This window comes from Equus quagga, chromosome 16, assembly GCF_021613505.1.
Source record: "Equus quagga isolate Etosha38 chromosome 16, UCLA_HA_Equagga_1.0, whole genome shotgun sequence".
Taxonomy (NCBI): domain Eukaryota; kingdom Metazoa; phylum Chordata; class Mammalia; order Perissodactyla; family Equidae; genus Equus; species Equus quagga.
Genome location: NC_060282.1, coordinates 31,072,608 through 31,098,075, shown reverse-complemented (window position 1 = coordinate 31,098,075; position 25,468 = coordinate 31,072,608). Strand labels below are relative to the sequence as shown.

General features: G+C 39.4%; 1 protein-coding gene across 1 annotated transcript in view; it reads right to left on the bottom strand.

Moving 5' to 3' along the window:
- Positions 1-3,386, bottom strand: part of RSPO2 (R-spondin 2) — a 146,417-nt gene extending 143,031 nt beyond the window's left edge. Inside the window, exons 1-2 of the mRNA XM_046642659.1 lie at positions 3,124-3,386; positions 2,455-2,717 (exon numbers count right to left, since the gene is read on the bottom strand). Of these exons, the coding sequence (XP_046498615.1) occupies positions 2,455-2,548 (94 nt within the window). The 5' untranslated portion in view covers positions 2,549-2,717; positions 3,124-3,386. The remainder of the gene's footprint in view (positions 1-2,454; positions 2,718-3,123) is intronic.
- Positions 3,387-25,468: the final 22,082 nt, after the last annotated feature.

The window sequence follows — 25,468 nt, the reverse complement described above, 5'->3', positions numbered from 1 at the left end:
AGAGGGACAATTCACACAACCTGAGTTAGATCTCTATTCATTTCAATACTCACAATGCAATCCTTAAGCTTCCTTGCAAAGCAGAAAAGCTACTATCACCCTACACTGTCTAGCCAGCCCTTTAAGTAGTTCCACTTTTAATTAAAAACACAGTACACCCTTTGTTGGCACAGATAGTGTGGTCACTTTTAAGGACCGCGGTTATTTTAGCCAGAAACCTGGGATTTTGGAAGGGACATCTGTTAAGAAAGGGGGGAAATACCCTCACTTTGATAGAATTATCTTTTTCTTTACAACCTTACCAATTTACAAGTACTTGAAAGCATTTGAATTTTATTAAATTCAAAGGTTGGTTTGGAAAAAATTGCGCACTTTGGAACTGGGTTTCTAAATGTCAGCACTTGGGGATGTGGAGGGTAATTGCTATGAGATTTTGCTAAAGCAGCTTTGAAAATAAATAGATACCTAAGAAAGCACAGGCAGAGATGGCATTGAGAGTTGGCATTGCGGAGAAAGCATGCAGTATCGCTTCTGGCCGCAGGAGTGCTGTAACGTCATTCTCGACCAAATAGCATCTCCGCGTTAAGTTCTACTAAAACAATATGCTTGATTCTTCCCCAACCACAATGGGACAGGCAGTGTTGATCAGAAAGACATCACTGAATTAGTAAGTCATCTAATAAACAAGAACTGGGCAAAGGGTTTTGGATATTTCTATATTATGCAAAACCTGAAGCACTTTAGTTTTTTCAACTAACTAAATTGCAACTTCTGCTTATAAGGGGGAGGAAAGCCTCTCCAAACACTTTTGACCACAGTGTACTCAAAAGTTGCCAGTCCTACAGAATACCTGGAAAGAAAATACTGGGGTGGAGAAAGGAGCCAGTGGGGATGGGAGGTGAAGGAGGAGACGGAAGGAGACTTTTCCAAGACTAATACCAATATCGATCTTTCATGGCCTCTGGGAAGAAATTTCTCCCTAGTATTTTTATGCGGAATAACCTCTGAAAGTAAGCATTTTCCAAATGTCAGAAATGAAAGAGTGAGAGAAAGGGGTATCCTACTTATAAGCCACAGGTGCCTAGCAGGGCTCCTGAAGTCGCACACGACCAGTTATCTCTAGTGCAGCCCGTGGGCCCGCCAACCCCCAGCCCTGCCCATAGGTGAAAACAGTTTAACGATGTCCTAAAAACCTATGAAAAATTAGGGCTCGAAAGGCTCTCTCCAAAATCTGGGCGCAGGACCTGGAGATTCCACAAAATGAATTATAAACAAGTCACATCACAGGTGGTGTGAGGCATTTATATCCCAGAAAAATCAAGATGTGTTAACCTCAAGATGAACGCTTAACTGCGCGAAACTCCAGATTTCTAGAAGACGACATAGCTCTCGGGGACTGCTGTGCACTTTCCCGGCGCAGTAAAGCAGGGGTGGGTACGTGTGTGTTGGAGGTTGTGTTTATCCCCCAGAAGACTTAATTGTGTTTAACAGCTTTTCCCCTAAAATGCAGTTGGATTAGCTGCCACAGCAGGACTCAGACAGAAATACGCACAGGCGCACACTAAATCTGCAGGAAAGCCAGCTCTCTGAAACCTTTCTGGAGGCTTCCCCTCGCCTTTCCCGCAGTGCGCAAGCGATGCAGAGGGCGGGAGCGGTTAAGAAGCCGCAAGTGAATTTCATTAAGAACACAAACCTCTCTCAGAAACAGCTGCTTTTGAGGGAAGTAAATGGAGAAGGCAAACTCTGGTCTGTCCCCAAAACATCACTCTGCAGGCGAGCGCTCCCCAGAAACGCTGCACACGAGTTACTGCTCAATGTAGAAAGTTCAGCAAGTCATCCCATTTAGTCTTAAGTTCCAGAAAAATGGATCAGTGTTGCCCTTTCCTAGAAATGCAAGTCCTCCACCTCGACTTGATACCCTTTCCCAGCTAGCTCGTTCCCTCTCGCGCGCGCGCACACTCACACAGTGCGCGCGCGCGCTGCTAGGTTGCGTCCAAAGCGATCTGAGGTCAGGATTTGGGGAGCACGTGGGTGGGGAAGATACAGCCAGATGAGCTTCAGGCGAAGCGATTAAGAGAACAAAAAAGACAGAAAGACGGAGAACAAGAAAAATGGATGCCAGATAAGAAATGAGACCGAAAGAGAGACGAGTTCAGGAGTAGAAGCGCGGCAACAAACGTGGGTACCGACTCTACCACTTAGCTCAGAGCGCCCGCCAGACGCCCGGCTCACTCGGCTCTCCGTGCGTCTAGCTCCGACTTGCCGCGCCTTCTGAGGACAGAAAAGACAGAGCGTTCTGCAGTGCTCCTGGGCCCAGAAAGTGGGAAGCGGTGGCGCGCAAAAGCGAGGGTGGAGGGCAAGGTCCTGCCCATCTGAGCCCCGCGAGCCCGGGCGTGAGTGAGAGCCGCGACCCGCCCCTCTGACCCCACGCACCTCCGGCAGAGTAGGACCCACCTCGCTTGTTGCGTCTCCATCGGTTGCCTTGGCAGTGGCTGTAATCCATACAGTTCAGGATAATGAGGGCAAAAGAGAAGAGGCGAAACTGCATCTGGGCGGTCGGGCAGGGGAGAGACGCCTCTCAAAGTCGGGGAACTGGAGGGCTCATGCGAGGAGCCGGCGCCAACAGCGGTGCTGCGGAAAATGCAGACGGAGAGACGCCACTAGTTCAGGGGCTGCACTGGTCAGTTTGACCCTATCAGCATCTCTCCGCCTTGAACCTGAGAGACAAACAAGAAAGAGAGACAGGGTGAGTGGAGGGACAGAGAGAGTCCCGGGGAGGCAGCTGCTTCTTCACGCGTCCCAACTTAAGAAGGGGAGGGAGGCGGGGAAGCGAACCCACTGCCTGGCACGAGCCGCGGAGCAGCTTAACCCAGAGCGCGCAGCTGCCGGCTATTTGGAGAGCAAGGTGATTACAATCAGTGAATTAGCAACCTCTGCCGAGCTATAGGCTCCTACCCCGGGAAAACGGCGTCAGTGCGGGCGCTCCGGGGAAAGGAAAGAGTTCCAAAGGCACCAAAGGCGCAGGGTTAAAGGAGCGCTCTTCGGCCCTTTGGTCCCACGGCGGTGTACCCAAGCACCGTGGCCGCGGTGGCCGGGCGCGGGTCCCCTACCGTGAGCACTTACGTCTCCGGCGGTGCCGCGCCTAGGCGCGGCGCTCCATCCCGGGCTCGGGAAGCGAGCCGCCTCGCTGACACGTGGGCTGGGGAAAAGTTTGCCGAGAACCGCCGGAGCGCCTGGCACCTCCGGAATTCCGGCAGCCGCCTCGGGGTTGCAGCGCGCGGAAGGTCCTGTGGACTGGCTGCTCCTAGCAGGAGCGGAGCGGGCGCGTCCGCAGCCTCTAGGATGCTGCGTCCCCGCCGGTGAGTGTGATCCTCGTGCGAGGGGCACGCCCGCTCTCGCTCTCTGAGTCCCTATCCAATTGTGCGCAGTCCCGAGCTCTCCACAGCCACTTCAAAGCTAAGGTTACTCCCTTTCCAAGCGGTGGGAGACAGAACGCTCCCGGCAGGCCGAAGGGATGTGGCGAGCACACTTTCCGATGGAGATGCAGCCGGGCTGAGGCTCGGGATGCTTCTATAAGTAGGTGGTGCTGTGGTCCAAGGCATCTAAGTCAAGTCTGCCTCGGAGTTCCTGGGTCCTAAAGCCAGAAACTCCTAGGTTTCCCTAAGGTCCTAAAGAGCGCTGAAGCCTCCAGCTAGCCTAACCCCAGGCGAATCCCCTCTGGCCTTTGCAGGAGTGGGTGGCTAAACTAAAGAATAGCTGGGATGGGGGCTCTCCCTTCCCGCGCTGGTCTAGGGGGCCGTGCTGTCTTCGCCTTCAAGGCGTCCTCTCGGGGGCTCCTGGGTCGGTTCCAACCTCAGCACCGCGCCGACCTTCCTTCAAGAGGATCTGACTGACTGACAGCTTCTTCCAGACCTTCCTTCTCCTGCTCCTGGCCGGACTGTTGTTTCTGACAAGCAGAGTTTAAACTTGAGCTGCATCCGGAAAGATGCCGTACCTCTCCCACTTTTTAATTTATGTCTTGGCTTTATTTTATAGGAAGATCTGTAATCCGGGCTGAAATTAAAACGTGCCCTCAGTTTAGGGAGTGAAAGAAGTGTTTCCAGTAGCTTTTGCTCATCCTCAGAAGTGTTATATTTTGATTTTGTTTCTCTTCCAGGAACAGTTACAGAAGCCTGTGATACCTTGCTTGGAGTACTCGAGAAATTGGGACCTTACTTCTTTAAAGAAACTTCAGTGGAAAGTGAACTTATTTCTAACTCATAATCCTCCTCCCTCCCCCATCCTCAAAGTCTCCTGAATTAAACTTTTAGGTGCCTTGTGTTTGGGGAATGCTCAGTTTAACGAAGTGTTACATTAAATACACTTGACACTACCTGATTTCATTCTGGTGAAAGCTTCTGTTCTATAGTCATTATTGTGGGAACGGATGTGTTTACTCCTTAGGCAAAAGATAAGAATTTATACTGCTAACCATGGCAGATATGTTTGTAGATATGACCACAGGTCCATATTAGTATGCTATCATTTTGTACCATTTAAATAACCTTTTCTATACCTTCAGTCTCAGAAGATGTTCAGAAATTTGGAGACTTGAGACAATCATATAGAAACAATAAGAATACTAGAATAGTCATGTTTATTAATTATTCCATTATTACCTATCCACAACTGTTTTTATGGACATCCCTATTATATAGCAATATTTATGTGCTGAGAATTTCACTGCTATCCACTTTGTGCATGCCTGAGAATACCCAAGTAAATCTGAGCTGGCGTCACTGGTCCTATTTCTTAGGTAAGAAAATTCCGGCCCTGAGACTGGCCTACAGGGCACAAATAGAGCTGACAAAACACACTGCAGAAAGAGTGGATCTGTTTCTTGGCTTTTGGAGTCTCAGATTTTTATCATAGAATTTGGAAGCAATTGGAAACATTTCAGCTTAGAGAGTGGCCCAGCATTTGGCATGATGGCTTGATATTCCGGTGACTATTCCTGCATTGTCATAAATACCACTTCTCCCATACATTCGCACATGTACACACCAAATTGATTGCACTTCTAAAGGAGTTAAATCCATGGCGGTATAAAGTCTTCTCTAAATAAGCCCTCTGCCTTCCTGTACAGCATTGAGACCCATTAAAAGACATCAGTGTCGTTTAAGATATTTCAAGGCAAAACTAAGCACAAGACCAGGTAGCTCTAGCCCTGCTCTTAACCACCTGGGTCACTTCGGGCGATTCTCTGCATCTCTGTTTCCTTGGTATTTTTAGGATATTAGACCGAGCTCTCTTTCACCTCTACCGTGTTCTGGTTTACAATCAATTTTCTATTTCTATCAAGAAGTTTGCTATGGGGTATAACCAGGGTTAGGACAAACTCACATTGATGGGTTTTCAATGTATAAAAATGAGAGTTAGCCACTGTCATCCTTAGTTAAATTTACAGACCACTTTCAACCTTCTGTCTTCAAAGATTACTTTCCACAATTTTAATCATTTGGGTTGCACAGTTGGGATTTTTTTTTAACCTGAAATACTTTTCAGTTTAGTGAACTCCTAGATGCATTTCATAAAAAAGAATTTTACCAGCACTGCTTCTGTTGAAGATTGGTTAATGCTCTTAATAGGACAAGTACGGGCTCCAGGAGAAAAGAAGACTCCTAATTCCTTTCTTCTCTTGCTCCCTCCTAGTCTGTCTCTCCTGTTTAAAGGACACCACTGAACCTCAAAAATCTGTCACACTTAGTTCTTAGGGTGCTTAGAATATCATGCTTAATCTCTTAGGGACTAGTTTGTTGATAATGCAGCCTTTTTTTTTTTTTTTTTTTTTTTGCCATTCACTGAACATTTTTCCTGATTTCAAGAACCCAGGAATGTTCTTGCTACTAGAAAATACAACCCTAGTGGATCCTAAACTATCATTAACTTTAATCCCATATTTCTGCTTCCTTTCATTTCTAAACTCTGAATGTGTTGTTGTTGAGGCTCAGAGCTCACAGTTTCTCCATCTTGGAGACCCAATGGACTTTTTCTTCAAACTGAGTTTAGATGGTGGTTTCATTAAACTAGCTTTATAACAGACATGTGCCTGGTGTCTGTTTACAGAGAAGCATACTGATGAGGTTGACTTCATACCACTCACTGGTGGTCACAAAGGTTAACTGAGGGCGGGGGTGGGAGATGATGTTATAGTTGGGAGGAAACTTGTGCCCTTTAGTTTTCAACTTGTAATTCATTCATACAGCTAAAATTCAGTTCTTAGTAAAGAGCATATGAGGAGAAGGTTTTCCCCAGCCTTCCAGTTCTCCTCCTCAGAGACAATGTTATTCCTGTATAAGCTTCCAAATTTTGAGTATAACTCCAGAGATATGTTGTGCTTATCAAGAAAACGTGTGTGTATATGTGTATGTATACTCTTACGCAGCTAGTAGAATATTGTACTCACTAATCTTCACCTCAGTTTTTTTTCGTGCATCTTAGAGTCCGTTCGGTATCAGTTCATAAAGAGCTTTCCTTTTCTTTTTGTACAATCACATGTTTCACTGTATGGTTGTGTTTAGCCAGCTCCCTACTGATAAATATTTAGATTGTCTTCGTTCTTTTTCTGTTATAAGCAATGCTTCAATTAATCTTTTCATGGATCATTTTACCTTTACTTTATAAGTTCGTAAAAGTAGAAAAGTTGGATCAAACAGTTGGATATATGTGTGTGTATCCTTAAAATTGTCTTCCACAAGGTTCTGCCAAATTACACTGTATTACAGTGCCCTTCTCCCGATATACTGGTCAACGTGTTTTGATCTTTGGTATTCCTAGGCAAAAAGTGGTATCTCAGTAGTTTTCATTTTTATTTCTCTTCTTTTAAATGAAATTATGTGTCTTTAATATGGTCAAGCTATTTATACTTCCTTTTCCATGAACTCTACAAAGATATCATTCACCTCTTTTTTTAGGTTCTTGGTCATTTATTCTTGCTTTGTAGAATATACATCCATCGATATATGTATTCTCTTTTGTGATTTGAGTTGCAAATATTTTTCCAAGTTTATCATTTGTCTCTTAACTTTGCTTTTGATGTATATTACTATGCCAAAAATTTGAAAACATTTTTTATGTAGTTAAGTTTGTCAGTCTTATCTTGTATAGCTTCTGTGTTTGTATCACACTTGTAAAAGCTCTTCTATATGCCATCCTTTTTAAATTTTCATTTGGGGGTTTTCTAATACATTTTTTTCAATGCTAAAAGCCATAAGATGTTAGTGATTTTATGACTATACAATGTGGCTACATTACAATCGATTTAAGATTTTCTGAATCTTTCCTAAGTATTTATAGTCACAGATTTGGCTCTGACTCTCATTTTCATTAGCTAATTGCTTTAGAATTCTCTTATCTTTTATGTTATCAGATATATTCTCAGATTTAAAGTTTCCCACAATCTTCTTATTCATTGTTGAAATTTGTTGATGTTGTACTCACTCTTCCAGTCTAGAATTTATCTATTAATTACTTTGGAACAAATTATGGCATTTTTCCCGTTGTGTCAGGATTGATACTACAATTTTTTCCTGTTAAATATAAGCTGAATGTCCATTTTGTTAGTTGCATATGATAGACTATACTCATTTATTATATTTTGTATGAAATAATTAAATTAATTAATATGAAAGATCTTCAACAAGGTCACTGACCAGTCCTTATCCAGGCTAATTTGTTGTTTTTAAAAGCCACACCATAATCACTTATTTAACATTTAAAAAATGTGTAAATATTTGACTCCTCCAAATGTGAATACTATCTTCTGCCACTTGAGAACCCTTCTGTAGACTGATGTGATAAGGCCTATTGCTCATTTTGCTGTCCATCCCCATGGAAGAGATCCAGAAGGCTCCCTTCAAAGGAAGTCCAACTCAGACCAGCTTATACGAAAAAACTCAAGATTTGACCTAAGCTTTTAAAATTATTTCCTTTATTTAATCTTGTGTGCTCTGAACTCTTTTGAACTAAAGTAATGTGTGTCATTTCCATTCTTTTTTGTGTAAATGTGGTTGCTGGAAGGAAGTGTCACTACACCCAGTTAATAACAAGAGATACATAAGGATTCTCAACTATTTTAAGAATTACACTCGTTTTCATTAATATGAAGAGAATGTTTCTTTTCACTGTTTGTGGACAGTCAATTAGCTGTGTTACTTGAGATGAACACTATTACAGGTAATCCCTAAGAGCAGGAAATACCCTCCCCAGAACTTTTTTCAGTATGAGTATCCAAAATAAAGATGAGTCTCCTAAGCAACTGGCTTGTCTTTCACTTACATTATAATGAATTGTGTTACTGTTCAAGAGCAAATTGGTGGCTTACCATCAGCAAGTGTACAAGACAGGCAGGCACTTTGGATATTGGTCTCGTGTCTTGCTCCATTTTACGTTACTACTCTCACTTTCCCTGCTGTGTTTTCTCACTTATTGTTAATGTATTTTACTTTGCAGGATTATATTCATCTTTATAAGCCACTTTAACTTTGGAACGACACAGAAAGTTTTTAAATAATAATACATACATTATACACATGATACTACAAAAATATATACACAGGTTAGAGAACCAACATAGGGGCTCTAAGTGAGTCTACTCTAACCATTCCAGAACTGAGGAATTAACCATGGTGTGAATCTGGGGATTCACTAGGCCCATTGGGAGATGGACCCAGGCCCAAACTCCGTTAGTTACCCAGTCTTCATAAGCCCCTTCTCTTGACATTTTGCGTGTCAAGAAATTAGTAGTGGTCCCCAAAAGTCTGGTTATTTCTCCTTCCCCAAAACAGTCATCTGAGTAAGTGGCCCCAGGTCCTGTTGGGGAAGGCCAGGAGAAAGATTTACAGTGAGGGTCCTCACTCAAGAGACTTGATCTCCTCTTCATTCAAGGAGCTCTAAGGCTGTGAACTCACTCAAGTCTGAGATTGGGTAAGGGACTGTGACTCTATTTTGGTGACTTCAGCTATACTTCTGTAAGTCAGACCTGCAGTTTTTCTGTTATACAAATCAGGTATGACTTTAGTAGGCTGCCCATCTATCTCAGTTCTAGGGGAAAAGTAAGTTCTAAACACAAGCTACAATCATATGACTAGTTGCAGAAACACAGACTATGGTAATAAGTATTTCTTCCTTGATTTGATATGAATATCAAATATCAATATTTTGTGATCTCCTATTCCTCTACTATCTAAAATAAAATGCGTAAATTGTACTTACCCTTGTATCTCCTTATTTAAACTACAGAATATGAAATAGTGAGTGTGACTCAGCTAAAAGAATGAATATCACCCCAAGATGAATAAAGGGACATATGAGACTTTGTGTAACCTCTTTTGGAAAGAAGCTCAATATGTTTTTGTGTAGATAGGTATGCCATGTTCTATGGAAACATAAATTTGCTTTTGTCTTTATTTGGAAATTAAATGTTGTTAAAAGACGCATATATTGGATGCTAGATTGTCAAGAGATGGACTATTGTGGTTTGTACTGTCACCTGTGCTAAGTTGGGAACTGTATTTCTCAAATCCCCTGCTATGTAATGATTTTGAGTTAGAGCTGGCTAGAAGAGGAATTTACATGAGATTTGTGGGATGCCACCACAGCCTGGCTTGACGAACGGTGCTAGGTCTGTGCCCGGGATTCCAGCCTGCAAACCCCAGGCCCCGGAAGCAGAGCATGCAAACTTAACAACTACGCCACCAGGCAAGCCCTTCTGAAAGTCTTTTTGCAGTAAGATGCAGTAAGATGAAGCTGAGGTGCACAGTGGTCCAGCTTGAAACTCACTCTGCTCTACATCCAGCTTTTCTTCCTGACTGTTAGCCCTGCTGACTCAGAGACCCCAGGCCCACCACTGGATGACTAGCTTTAGGGGCAACAGATTTCCAGAGACCTCTCGACAGATTCCCCCTTTGCCATTGCACTGTGGTGGCTGGGCATGCTTGACTTCTCAGACACGTTAGGGACTCCTCTGATCCTCCAATTCTCCTTCAAGACCTTCACTTTCTCAGCCCCTCTCACAATCGTGAAAGATCTGTAACTCCTATAACACCCAGTGACTCTGCTCTCCTGACTGAACCATGGCTGATATAAGTATTATCTATTGATTTTCTACTATAAAAAATGAGAACTTATTCCCTCTTCCTCCTGCTTCTTCCCTACACACCATCTCCCCATCTTTCAAATATGTTTAGATCAATATTGAGTAGTTTATATTGTTATGACTAATGTTATTCAGAGCTGAGTCATGTTGTAAACTGTGACTACTGTTACTTTCCTGTGCAAACTTTTGTTTCCTCTGGAATTATAATTACCTTGTTTTCTCTTCTGCAGAGTTTCCTGTGACTTACCAGAAATTCAACCCACACCTTCTTCTGGTCATCTTAATCACCTCTTAATATGTTCGTTCATACCAAGGAGACCATCAGTTTCATCTTCTTAAAGCTCCTCTTAAAGGCTCTGGCATGCTTCAGCTGGACTGGTTACCCTTTGAGCCTGATACACAGTTGTCACTCTGGGATGTCCCTTTACCATCTTCCTGGGAACTCTCTTTTCCTCTTACCTCTGGTGGATTTTCTGTTTCCTGTGTCCCATGTCTTCCTCCTTCCTAGTTAATTCTTCATTGCGGTAGAGGATATTATCCAAGACTTTCTTGAAAAATTTTGTATAGGGGTAAATTTTTTGAGACTTTGCATGTCTAAAAATGTCCCTATTCTACCCTCACAACTGATTGTTTGGCTGAGTATAAAATTTTAGATTGAAGTCATTTTCCTTTAGTGTTTTGAAGACATTATTCTGTTGTCTTTTACCCTCCAATGTTGCTTTTGAGAAGGCCAAAGCCATTCTAATTACTGATTTGTTTTTTTGTTCCTTTCTGCAGCCCAATCCCAGAAACTTGGAGGTCTGGAATTTCACTGAAAGTACTTTATTGTGGATCTTTTTTCATTGATTTTGCTGGACGTTTCATAGCCCTTTAAACTTGCAAATTCATGTCCTTCAGTTCGGCAAAGGTTCTTTAGTTGTTTGTGTATGATCCCCCCCTACATTTTCTCTCCTTCTTTTGGAATACGTATTGTTCAAATATTGGACATTAGAGTGCTCCTCTAATTTTTCTATATTTCCTCTCCTACTTTTCATCTTTTTGTCTTTTTTCCTCTACTTTCTGGAATATTCCCTCAACTTTATCCTCCAAGTCCAATGAGTTTTTCATTGCTCTTCTCATTTTTTAAAATTCCAAGAGCTCTTTTTTCCTTTTTAAAGTTTTCTTTAATGTATATAGTCTTGTTTATTCCAAGTTGCTTTTCTCTGTTTATTTCCATCTTTATCTTTCATCTTTGAAGCTTTTCTTGATGTTTGATAATTCTTGGCTTTTTGCTTATATTTAAAAGTGAGAGATTAAAAAGCTGATTTAAAAAACTCATCACTTGGATGATGCTTGTCAACTTGAGCTTTACCATATGGTAAAAATGGACCAAAAGTAAACTGACTCAGGCATTTATTGAGAGGAATAAAAAGATAATTTATTATTATTTTCTCTACGTTAGTCAGATTTTCCAGAGAAAAGTTTTCCAGTATTCTGCCAACAGAGATGGTTGGGGTAGGCATTTGTTGTCTTTATTCTTCTTTTCCTTATGGATTTCCCCCCTTTTTGAAAAAATTATTTTACTTCAAATTTACTAAGTTTTCAGGAGAGAACAAAACTAAAGGCATAGAAGTCTGTTCTATTTGTCTTCATATGTTTTTCCTTTATTCACTCAGCAAATAGTTATTGTAGTTCTACATATTGAACTTTCGTGGGTGCTGAGGATACAGCAGTGAAAACAGAAGACAAGATCATTGCCCTTATGGAGCCTATATTCCTACAGGGAAGAGATAAACAATAAAAAGTAAATAAATAAACAAGAGATTGTCTTTGTTTCCCAAAGCAGTTATTTTATTTTTGTACTTTTTATTTTGATGTAATTTCTAAACAACTTCCAAATACTCTTTTCCAAGTATCACCAAGTATTTAAATTTTACTGCATTTATTTTATCACTCACTTTGTCTCTACAACTATACATATTTTTTCTAAACCATTGATGAGTAAGTTTTAACTATGGTCTATTACTCCAAAATAGTATATACTTCCTAAGAACGTCCACTTATATAACCTCAAAATTAGAAAATTCAACATTGATACAATATCATTATCTAATTCACAGTCTATATTCAAATTTTCTCAGTTGTCTAATATGCCCTTTATAGCTACTTGTTCCCCAGACCAGGACCGAATCCAGGATCATATACTACATTTAGTCGTCATGCCTCATTGTCCTCCTTCATCTGAACTGTTTCTCAGTCCTCCTTTGTCATCCATGACTTTGATATTTTTGAAAAACACAGTCTATTTTGTTGAATGTTCCTTAATTTGGATTTGTCTGATATTTCCTCACAATAAGTTTGAGGCTATGCCTTTTTTGGAGGGAATATTATGAAACTGATTCTGTGTCCTTTTCAGGGCACCATATCACGAGGAAGATGATGCTCATATGTCCCATTACCCATTACTTAGTTAAGATGTTGTCTGTCAGGAATTTACATGGTAAAGTCACTATTTTTCCTTTTGACATTAATAATAATTTATGGGAAACACTTTGGGACTATGTAAATATTCTCTTTCTCATAAAACTTTCACCCACTACTTTTGTCATCCATCAATGACTCTTGTCCAAATCAATTACTACTCTGATAGTTGCCAAACAGTGACTTTCTAACTACATTATTTCTTCTACGTTTATTAGTTGTTATTCTACTGTAAGGGAAAGCTTTCTCTTCTCCCTGATCAATTGATTTATATCAGTGTGGACCCATGGATTCTTATTTTGCTCAATAGGTTATACTGTGTTAGTACACTTTTTTTCACTCTCAATTTGTCCCAGATTTTGGCTTGTGGGAAAATCTTAAGCTGAGTTCTGTGGTCTTTTGACATGTTCCAAACATTCTTTAAATACTTTTTCACTTTTAGGTACAACCATAACTTCCAGACTTATCTTGTGTTTTTCCCATTCCAGCCCTGGAATGAACCTTTTCCCCATGCAGTCATGATTCCTTTTAGTGGAGATTATATTTAAAAATCAAGATCTGGGTTTGGGTGTACGCAAGCTACTAGAGTGCCATAGCTTCCTGTTCTTCTCAGCATCAGAGTTAAAACCATGAGTTCTTTATATACCTCCCATTCCAAGACAACAACACAGAGTTTATTCTCACCTTTCTATTCCCATGTTTAAAAGTCCTTCTGCAAGAGTGATAAATGTAAACTTGAAATAAATATAAAGAGCAATTACTGCTGTTGTGTGATTATCAAGAAAAGTTTCAAAGAGATGATATATAAGCTTAGTATTGAAGGCTGAGTAGGATTTTGTCAGGGAAGCAAAAAAAATGCATTTAAGTCAAAACTGATAGACGGAAAACAAAGATATAAAGGCACATAGTTGTCTAATAAACCAATGTGCTAATGGGGTGGGACATGCAGGGAGGGAGGGAAGATGAGGGTTTAGATTGGCAAAGTAAATTGCAGCCAGATTGTATAGGTGAATGGACTTCCACAGTGATGAATAGGAGTTTTATCTTCAATATGAATTGAGGATTTTTTTAAAGTAGGAGGTGTAATATATTCAATTCTATCTTAGGAAGATAATTACTTTGGCAATACTGAAAGTGCACTGGAGGGAAACCAGAGGTTAGTTACTATATATATATATGATATATGACTATATTACATATGATATACAATATTATATTGTTGGTTCTCATTATTCATGGTAGAGTTGATTCTCATTATTCATGGTAGTTGTGTTCTATAAAGTTGCCATGAATGCTGAATTAGCAAATACGGACCTATTGCTCCTAGGAGAATTACAAGGTTAGGTTCCTGCAAGCCTGTGGTCACATTTTATCAACCAATCAATATACAACCTTGTTTTATATATTTCTATTTAAAGACTCCTTATTTAATATATATTGTTGATTCACTAACGTCAAACTCACAGCAACACCACTATAACTCAAACCTGAATGAAGGTTATTTGACACATATTTTCTCTGTAAGGTACATCACAGCCTTCTTGCACTGGGGAACACTACACAGCACTTCAACACTATGCTGGGGGACCATTATGAACATTGAAATCACAAACAAAAAAAGTTCAAAAATGTGAAAAATCTGGCACTAAATGGATTGCAAAAAGGACGCTAGTTCACTGTGTCCTTTCTCTATAAGATCTGAAACAAGAAGGCAGAGCATTGCCTCATTCACCCTCAGCTAGGAACATGCATATCAGGTGATTCCAATTTTTTGCCACTCTGTACATGTCCATGAATGACTGTGAAAGTGCCATTAATATTGATTTTGAGGTTACAAATATTTTAGTAGGCAAATTTGCAAATACAAAATCGACAAATAATGTGTATCATCTCTATATATAAATATATACATATGTATGTATGAAACTAAACCAGTGCAATGTTAATGGAAATGGACAGAATGGATTTGACCAGTTAAATGTGGGAATGGGGAGAGGTAAAAGGGAAGGATGATGCAAAGTATCTATTTTGGAATACTGGATAAATCTTAATGCTATTACCAAAAAATATAACCCTGAAAAGAGTCTGGAGGAGAAAGATAGAGAATATAATTTTGGAAATGTAGAATTTTAGAAAACAGACAATATCCTGGTAGAGACAGCTAGTAATCAGTGTTAATATGGAACTGGATCACCTTCAGAGGCCAAAGCTAGAGATAAAAAATTTAACTATCAGGTACACATAGAATACAATTAAAGCTGTAGGAATAGAAGAGATTGCCTGGGTAGGGAGGCAAAAATCCAAAGAGGGGCTGGCCCAGTGGGGCAGCAGTTAAGTTTGCACGTTCTGCTTCAGCAGCCCGGGGTTCACCAGTTCAGATCCCGGGTGCAGACAGGGCACCGTTTGGCAAGCCATGCTCTGGTAGGCGTCCCACATATGAAGTAGAGGAAGATGGGCACAGATGTTAGCTCAGGGCCTGTCTTCCTCAGCAAAAAGAGGAGGATTGGCAGCAGATGTTAGCTCAGGGCTAATCTTCCTCAAAAACAAAAAAATCCAAAGAGAAAACTTTGAAAAAAATATTAAATTTAAAGAGTCTAGGGGAAGAAAAAATAATGAACAAGCCAAGGAGAAAATCTGGAGGAAAAACTGAAATCTAAGGGGGTTACAAGAAAAATACCAAGTAAACAGGGCTAGTAAATGTTCCCTAAGCAGGACAGGAAGTAAGGGAAATATTAATATTATGTACGCAAACATGTGTGATACAACTCAAAATATGCAACATTGTTTGTATACTTGGTACCCATAGCCTGTGTCACACTGTAATTCTTATCATGCTTTCAGATAATAGAGATGATTTAAGATTGGAAAGATAGATATCCCAGAAACACCCCAGAGTCTAAATGGACCAAGATGATAGTATTTTGGAGAAATCAAAAACATGTCATACCATCAATCTCAAGACGGAGAAAGAACGTTATGCATCAAAGATCGTGAGAAATTGATCCATGATGTCATATCGAGAAATACAGGTTTGGCTATCCCATTCCAGTAAGGCCTGTCCATAAGCAGAGTACAATGAAAGATTAGGGGCAGAGAACTGGGAAAGCAAATAGAAACAAAGGATCAGGAATGACAAAACATAGACCAGTGCTTTCAGGAGAAGAATTGCAGTTCCCAGGCTATGTTATTTGAACGAACTCTCTCACTGAAAACAATTAAAAATGCTGAGTATAATAAACACCTTTCACAAAGAACTGACAAGACAGTAAGGAATAACAGGCCAACAAGAGCCCTGGATTGTAAGTGAGCACAAAAGCTACTTTCATCCTGGGGCTATTTGCTCAACATAAAAATGTGAATTTTCATTTTTTCAGGAAGGGGAGGGGCTCTTGTGGAAGGGAAAGGAATTCAAATGCAAAGAACACACTAGTTGAGGCATTAAACAGGAGACCCTCCTCAAAATAATCTGGTACCCTAGCTATATAGAGTCAGGATGGCTGGGTAATAAACCAGCCTCACCGCATCTTGCATCCCAGATTTATATCACCTGGGTAGTCTAGAGGCCTTCAAACACTGAATATGAATTAAGGTGAACCTGGACTGATCGTACCCACAGGTTCTGGCAGAAGCAAACTCAAAACCTGCTTGGAAATAAAGTACCTTCATCCTGAATTCACATTATTCCTACAAATAACTCTTCGAATACAGTAACCAACACAAAATAAAAGATAACCAGACACATACACACAAAAAAGTCACTGTGGACAAGAAACAACAGATAACAGAAACAGACCCACAAAGACTCCAAATATTGGTATAATCCAGCAAACTATAAAACAACTGTGCTATAATCTGTTTAAAGAAATAAAAAACAAACAATTTCTGCAGGGAATAGGATTGACAGTGAGTGAGATAGGAAGAAAAGGCTAAGGACAATAAGGTTTTGGTGAGAAAAGAAAGGTTTCTCTTTGCATCCACACATGCCTATGCAATGAATAAAATCAATAACACCACCATCATTTTCATCAAAATGCATTATTAAGCCTAGGTAGTTTAATAATGCAGATATCTGTTGTTTTTGCATGTCTAGTTTCCAATCTCCCTTTGTCTCAAACAGCAATCTTATTTTCCTTAATAAGGAAACACGCACACTATGTCTATTTATAAGGAAAGTTCACCTTCCTCCAGGTTTCAAGAGTGGTGACATGACCCCAGGCTGACCAATTGAAGCATTCCATTCCCCTAGTTACTATAATTAATTCGGGACTGGGACTGTTTCCCAAGACAGCCCAATCAAAGTAGAACTTTTCCTGGAACTCCTGAGAGAACTGGAACTGCTGAGGTTGCTTAACTGGTAGGTTATCAGTCTGGTGACTATCCTGGGGCCATGAGAAGAGAGCCTGCCTGTGAATAAAGCCAACATTAAGAAAAGAAAAGCCAAGGAAGAGAAATAGATTATTGATGACATCCTCTAATTACCACATCTATGCCTATAGGCCTGACATTTTTCCATTTTATGAGGCAGTGCTTTCTCTTTTTCTGCTTAAGCCAGTTTAAATTGGGTTTCTGTAACTCGCAAACCGAAGAGTCTTGGTATGTAAAAACAGTGTGCGAAGTCCCGGGCTGGTCACTGAGGATAAAATCTTTTTTTTTTTTTTTTCAGTGAGGAAGATTCGCCCTGAGCTAACATCTATGCCAGTCCTCCTCTATTTTGTATGTGGGATGCCACTACAGCATGGCTTGATGAGCAGTGTGCAGGTCCTCACCCAAGATCTGAACTCGTGAACCCTAGGCCGCTGAAGCAGAGCATGCGAACTTCACCACTACACCACCAGGCCAGCCCCAAGGATAAAATATCTTATAGAGGGAGAAAGAAGTCAGTCAGTGAAAGAAAACAAAAATTTTAAAAGAGGAAATGACTAGAAAATTCAGATAATGAGACTGATCTATTGCCGACCCATCCTATAAAACCCATCCTCCTACTGAATTTCCATAGCACTTTATCAATTACCCTTTCCTGGCACTTAAAACATTTTACCTCATCTTATAGCTAACTTTGTACATCTTTGTCTCTCTTACAAATCTGCATGCCCTGCGGTGCAAATTCTCATAGGATTTCAGAGTTATAAAGTACCTTGGACAGGCTTAGTAGGACTTTCTCATTTCATAAATTGAGGTAGGGACCATATCTGTTCTATCTTGGCATCCTAGATGTATTCAGGAAATAATATTGATTAATTAAAGAAATGAGTTCATGAGACGAAAAAAGGGAATTGGAAAGAGTAGAAATTAAGCAAAAGTGAGAGATAAATAAAATTTATGTATTTTGAGAAATGGAGAAGAGGAGGATTTGGAAGACACAGAAGGAAAGCGAAAAAAAGAGAAAGTAGAAGACATTAGGAACATTGAGCAATACTTGTGTGCATCTCCAGTTGTGGGCTACATTATAATGCTTTTCTTTTAGAATTTTGACCCTTCCAAATTGTCTCTGCTTATGCAAATAATAAAATTTATTTTTTAATATCCTGAGTGTATATCAAACAGCAGGAGGAAGGAATTCTGGATGTGTTCTTCATTGCAGGAGTCGTCTTGATTTAAATCATGTAACGAGGATGGAGAGTTGAAGCACCCTTGACTGACTGGTGATGGGTTTGTGGAAGTTCCTCTTGATCATCCTGATAGATTGTACTGTGGTTTCAATTATTTGTTTCCCTTTTACTTTAGGGGAATTATTCATCTCTCCCATTACCATGGAACCTGCAGTGACCTCTTGTGAGAGAAACATACCTGCCTGCCCCGCTGATATCAGTCTTGGCCGTGCAATATGGTTTGAACAATAGCATGTGTGAGTCATATCACATGCAAGCAGCAGCTTTAAGAACCACGGTGAGTTTCTCTTGTTCTCTTTCTTTAGGCACGGAAATGACATTTCAATAAGAGCTGCTCCTTTATCCTGGATGCTGGAATAAGAGGACATTTGTAGCAGAGCCACAGCTGATCCTCAGACAGTTTTGTTGTTCTCAATTACCGAGACTGACGGATCATTTGTTCCAAAGCAGAGCTGACTTAAACATTAAATTGCCTTTGATGCACAAACACCGGTATTTTTTTAAAGTAAACTCCTGAGTTACTTTGTTTCCAGGACTACATGCTCTGATAAAAACAATTCAGAAAAAAAAGCAATGTTTGAAATACAATTTTGTCTATGTTTATAAACCTTCATTCTTTCTCAATACCTATGTTGTAGATAAAAGAGAAGCACAAAAATCCATCCATAATCTGTATCATTCACAGATCCACAATGTCTAAGAATGCAATAAAAGAGAATCACCATAAATTCTCCTAGCAAAGACTTAGATTGCTTTGCTCTCATTGAAGAAAAACTAGACTTTACTTTTAAATGTTAAGAAAAATCATAAGGCAGTCTGTGTGCATAGGGAAGACCACTCCCTTTCTTCATCACTACCACCATAAAAATATTTACGGACTATAAATATCTTGGTTTCAGGACCCAGCTGGTCATCTGATAGTTCAGTAATAGTCTCAGAGCAGAAAGAAAAATATGTTTCTTGGTTTTAGAGGAAGGAAAAGGAAAACAACTCCAATAGTTGCATTTTTTAATTCCACACTGCAAAGGAAATGTTTTCTTTCATGAAAAACCAGTGAAGCAAGACTCCCCTGAATTTTTATAGAAAGCTGGAAAAAAAAAAGCAATGGATTACAAGGTAATAGCACTTCAGAAAAGGTGGGTTTTTCATTTAAAAAGGTGCTGATAATGAGCAAGAGCACTACCAGGAATACAGCATATACGTGAGTATGTTTAGATTTAGCCAACCTGCTACACTGCCCTCCTCCTCAAATAAAACCACAGAATTACATTTCCTCTAAAGCTAAAGAAGAATACATTTTATTTTCCCCCTTTCTTTTCAAACCATAAGAAACAATAAAGTAAGAGCTAGAGAAAAAAATTAAGGGCTGGCTTTTCTAAGGCATTTGAGTTTCAGTTTCAGGGACATTTTTCTATTTTTTTTCCAAAAGGCTAGATACACATAAAAAGTAATAAGAAAAATATGCCGTTCACTGCATCCTGAATCCTCATCTTTCAAACTGGACCTGTTTGTGTCAGTTAGAGCCTGCCAACTGTAGAAGCCATGTTCCTGCTGGAAAGTGCTAGTGCAAGAATATCATATTTCTTCTGGAGAGTACCCATTGCAATTTGCTAATCTTCTTAAGGTGAGAGGGCAAGTTCATTTTGCCAACTGTACCCACCAAGTTGGTTTTGGAAGATGACTGTTGGGTGTTCAGAAAGATGTTTTAGATTACAAATGTTTTCTCTTTGTTTGGTTGTTTTTAAGAAATATTCATCCATCAAATGAGCGAGCTAGATTTCTTTTGCTGTTTGGGAAAGAATCTGTTCTTTCCCCCTTTTTGGTGGCAATTCATTATTTTTACAAGATTAATTACTGGCCATAAATCTCATGTGACTAAGATATTTGGCCTGCTCTTTGCTGCATCACTGTAAAAGATTAGCAAATCTAATATAACAGATTGTGTCATCCAATGTATGCATTTTTGGAAGTGGAAGCCAAATGTAAGTAAATTGAATTGGCTGACTTCTAGGAACCAGAGGGCTGTATGAGGTAGGTTGAGTATAATCTAAGCCCACCTCCATTTGGTTCTTCCCCCTTCAGTAGCCAAATTCTGTCATTACAAGCCCCTGACTGCAGAAAGACTTGTCTTTCTTGACCACGAAGGACCATTATGCAGTGTAATCAAATGAAATTTGGAATCTTCCATTGCTTTTCCCTTTATCTCTCAGTGCACAAACAGTTGTTATCAGCTGTGCCCCCCAATGCAGCCTCTCTGCAGGTGTGCGTTCCCTCCAACTCCGACCACAACAGCTCTCCATCAGGTCCGATCAGACGCTCACAATACTTTTGGAAGAGGAGATGGCACCCCCTTCTTCCTTGTGTGCCCCTTTTTTAACCAGGCCATCATGTGGCACGGAGGTCACAAATTCAATCAGCTATTTGGTATCAAGCAGGTAACATAGATGAATAAAGTAAGTAGGTGGGGACTACGACAAATTACAGATTACAAGTCCCATCCAGAGAGGGCAGTCACTACTTAGTTCTGGCCAAATTTTTTCACATAAGCATTTGACCTACTAAAGATAAATCTTTCCTTTTTACAAAAGAAATGGTGTATCAGTCAAGATCCAATGAAAAAAAAACTATACAAATCCAAATTTTAATGATATATCCCAATTTCCACATGTAGCTAACAAATTTTTTGAATACTTACACACATACTCACATTGTTTACCAAATTAAGTCTGTGGGCCTCCACTTTGTGACAGTAGGTGACCATATTTCTCTAAACATGTCAATGGGCAGAGTTCCCTCTTAAAATATTTTACTGAAGCTCCAGTATCAATGTTTTTTTGTTTTTTTTTAAAGATTTTATTTTTTCCTTTTTCTCCCCAAAGCCCCCCGGTACATAGTTGTGTATTCTTCGTTGTGGGTTCTTCTAGTTGTGGCATGTGGGACGCTGCCTCAGCGTGGTCCGATGAGCAGTGCCATGTCCGCGCCCAGGATTCGAACTAACGAAACACTGGGCAGCCTGCAGCGGAGCGCGCGAACTTAACCACTCGGCCACGGGGCCAGCCCCCCAGTATCAATGTTTTTAGGATTGCAGGACACGGTTATCTCAGTAACCTCAGGCTATTTAACTTTATGATCATTTGTTTATTTACCCATCCATCAGACATTTACGGAGTGCCTATCCTAGGGGATGAGTGCACAAAGAGAAATAAGACATGGCACCTGCCTTCAAGGAGCTTACGAACTACCCAGGAAGTCTGACATATAAACCAAATTAATATGAGTATTAATAGCCTGTTATAAGAATCTGTTGAATGCGAAGAGGCAAAATGTCATTGGGTTGTTTTTAAAATCAGTTCTCAAAATTACAGTGCTGCCCAGTCTTCCCCCAATCTCCCATGCCCAGCCCCTCCCACCCCACCCACTCTTCATACCACATAAACTTATGACTGCATATGCTGAAGGAGTTGGGTGTGTCTGCTGGCTGCTTCACTAAACTCCATTACTCTACCGAATTGTGCATGTCAAGAAGCCAGTTATATAGGCCACCTTCTTAGACACTCTGCATATAAGAATGAGCAATCATAACTTAAGATGAAGAGAAACAGTGGTTTTTATTGCTCTCACTTTTCTCCTTTTGATCTCTCCCTTATCCTCTATACCCACTAATCCTCTCAACTTAATATTCACCTCTCTTATATAGATAGAAAAAAGCAAAATGCCTGGCAAGACTTTTAGCCACTAGAAAATAATGGAATGAAATCTCTCTAAAAGAAAAAAGTTTGTGTCATTTGCCCATTGAGACATCTCAGCTTAAACCCTAAAATGTAGATAGGTATCCAAATATACTAGGATTGAGAAATGGCATTAGAATAGAAGGGTTTTCAGATGTTTTGGAACTATTCTGTCTGTGTAATTTACAGCTGAGTTTTGGGGTCTCTATATAGTTGAAAGTCAACAAGTCAAGACTTTTTACTCATAGGACAGAAACAATCAACATCCTCTGGAGTAAATTATGAGCTATGTTTAAGGGATATTTGGTGTTTGTTGAGTACCTTTTATGTTTCAGGCTCTAGGTTAGAGGATTTTTGCTGTCTAATTTGATAATTTAATTCTTACAATTACTAGATGGTATTGCTACATGTCCAGATGAGGAAACAGACTTGGGAAAATTGAATAACTTATGCAAAATCACACATTAGTTAGTGGCAAAAACAGAGTGTAAATGCAGGTCTGTCTGAAACTGGGCCTTTGCTCCTCCCACTAAACCACACTGTTACTTTAATGCCAACACTGAGGAGATCCTTCCTCACTTAGTCACGATTTTACATATATGGATCTCTTAGCTGCCATCTGATCTTTCAGTCAAAGAAGTAATAAATGACAGAGAACAATTAACAACTTCAAATACAGTTATATCTAAACAATTTTTCGTAACAAGACTACAGTCTGATTTCACCCATGGTTGTGGCAAAGATGCGGGGTAAAATGCCTATGATTTACTTTCCCTGGTAAGAAGTAGAATTTGGTAATAATCACAGTCATGAGGTAATATTGGTAATTCTCTTGTAACTTATTGCAGGAGTAAACTGGCATCACTAAGACTGAGGATGGATGAATTTGACATATATGCATTTTACAGTGCAAAGAGACAACCTGTCATTGGTTGTTATTAGCATCAATCATCAGTGCACCAGTGCTGTTCAGCCCCTTCACAATCCCCTTAGACCAGCTTCCTACTTACTCCCATCTGCTACATATATCACATTCATTAATTAGTGCATGTATTTGAAGTAGTTATGTGTCTGTCATATGCTTTACACTCAGTAAATTCCATTACTCCATCAAATTATGCATGCAAAAAAGCCAATCACACACCACATTCTCAGGTCCTCAGATCTACATTGAAGAATATAGATTCTACAGTGAACCAGAAGGTTGAAGAGGGTCTGGTATGGAACAGGTTCCCTGCCACCCACTTCCCAATTCCTTAAGTCCATAGTGTAAAACTCTAACGAGACAGGGCCTGGATATTCCACAGAAGGAAGTAGAAGAGTAAATATTAATCCTTAATTTTTAGTGTGGATAGGTCAGCAGGAAAGAAAGTCAGGACAAGAGCAGAGCTTTGCCCTTTCCCTATGACTCTGAGACAGTCTCCACCTCAAGCTTTTTTTCCAGATCTAAAAACCCTTCCATTCAAGGTTTTATGCTACTCCTCCCACCTAATATATGCCTATTGATTTTTACTATTTGGAATAAACCCAGCCACACACCCTTGTCTGGTCTCCTTCCTGAAGAACCCTGCAGAGGTGAGAGAATCAGCTGCCTGCCTAGTTTGCCCACACTTGCCATTGGACATTTTGCTTTCAAACTCTGTTGATCTGTGATGGTGATAGAGATTCTAAATGAAATATTCCCCTAACCCATTCCAGGGCCCCCCATCCTTTGCTTCTAGCCCTCACCCCCCAAAATTAGGAGATGTTAGTATTTTTCCAGGATATTTGTCCATTTACTTTGTGGAACCATTCTACTTTCTTAAAAGGGAGACTTGTCGATCGCTTGATATCTTCCTTTAATCTGGTCCCATTGTAATGGATCTAGCAAAAATTCCTGAAAGTTTGTAAGATATAGTCTTCTTTCGAATTTTATGTACAGCATCTCTATTTTTGTTTTCCTTCATTCACCTCAGTTGAGGGTGGGACAATTCCATGATACTTGTGTTCATGCTACCATTTTCCCTTGAAGTCTTTCACTGAGATTTCTTCTACATTTTCTTGCTTAAAGAGCCATATCTACTCACCTCCTTTTCTGGAATTTTCATTAAAATATCAGTTTTAATTAATGGGAGTTTTCTGATGCTCAAGGAGGGCCTTTGTGCCCAGAAAAGACTAGTTAGAATTATGTGGGATTTAAATATTCAATATGATGAATTTCCAAATTTAAAACTCAAATTTTCCTTTGTCTTTTAAGCCCATCTTAAAGAGTCTTCTATTTTATCTATAAATCGAGTACATTTTATGTAAAACCAGAACAATCATTTTCGGGAAAATCTTTAATTAATGTTTGGTCAACTAATACAGAATGGACTAAATTCCACTTAAACCATCTAACTTATTGACTTAATTAATTTCTCTAAGCATTTTAAACTGAATTTTAGATGTGTATGCTTTATTTTCTTTTGAAGAACTTCAAATGCTCCATCCGGCAGGCGCATAGCACTACTAGGCAAATCCTTCCTAGCATTTACACAACTCTCTTGAGTTAATCTCAAATTCCTTTAAATATTTCAATAGTCTTTTAAAATTCAGGCAAATTTTCTTGACAAATTTCAGCTTAAAATAACAAACCTAGTAACAATTAATTCTTGAAATTGCAGTCACAGGGTTAATCTCTCAAATTCCCTAAAATTTCAAAATTCTCTTCAACATAACAAACTATATAACAGCATACACAGATTATTCTGAGTTTAACACAAAATGAGTTAAAATATGAGTTTGATTTTTCTCATCATTGAAAAATATAATCAATAAGATGAACTCAAGAGTTACGTATCAAACTCCAGACCTCCCAAACCGAGAATGTACATTATTTTCAAACAGCAATGAAACACTGACAAAAATTGACCATATATTAGGCCACAAAGAAATCTTCAATAAGTTTTACAAAATGGAATTAAACAGGACATGCTGTAGCCAAAATGTAATGAAACTCAAAATGAAAAATAAAGAATTTTAAAAAACCATTGATTTAAAATTTTAATAACAATACTTGATACCAACACATAATCATCTGACAATACCACTTACTGACTCCTTTTTACTGTCATCTACCTCTTAATCAAGCTTCCTCATTCATCAATCACTTTAGTAGCTGCTTTACTGTTCTCCTCTCCATCACTTATCCTCATCATTCTCGGTGAATTTGACTTCATATAGATAATTCATCCAACACTCAGGTCTTTCAGTTTCTTAACTTCCTCAATTGTAAGTTTGACTTATTCCACAGATAATAAAAGGAAATTCCTTTGTAATTTGCATTGGAAATGCATTACAAGAGTATCTTCCCATAATAAGTACTACACTAAGATATAGTTTAAATAGGTCCTATAAAGTTACCTCATTCTATCATCTAATTATTCTATCTATTTTAATACTGGCTGCTGAAAGTATAAGTATTCCTTTAATAGCAAAATATAATGAAATTAAATACTGAAATGTAATTGAAAAGATTCTTAATGACCCTTTTTAAACAAACACATTAAAAACCCATA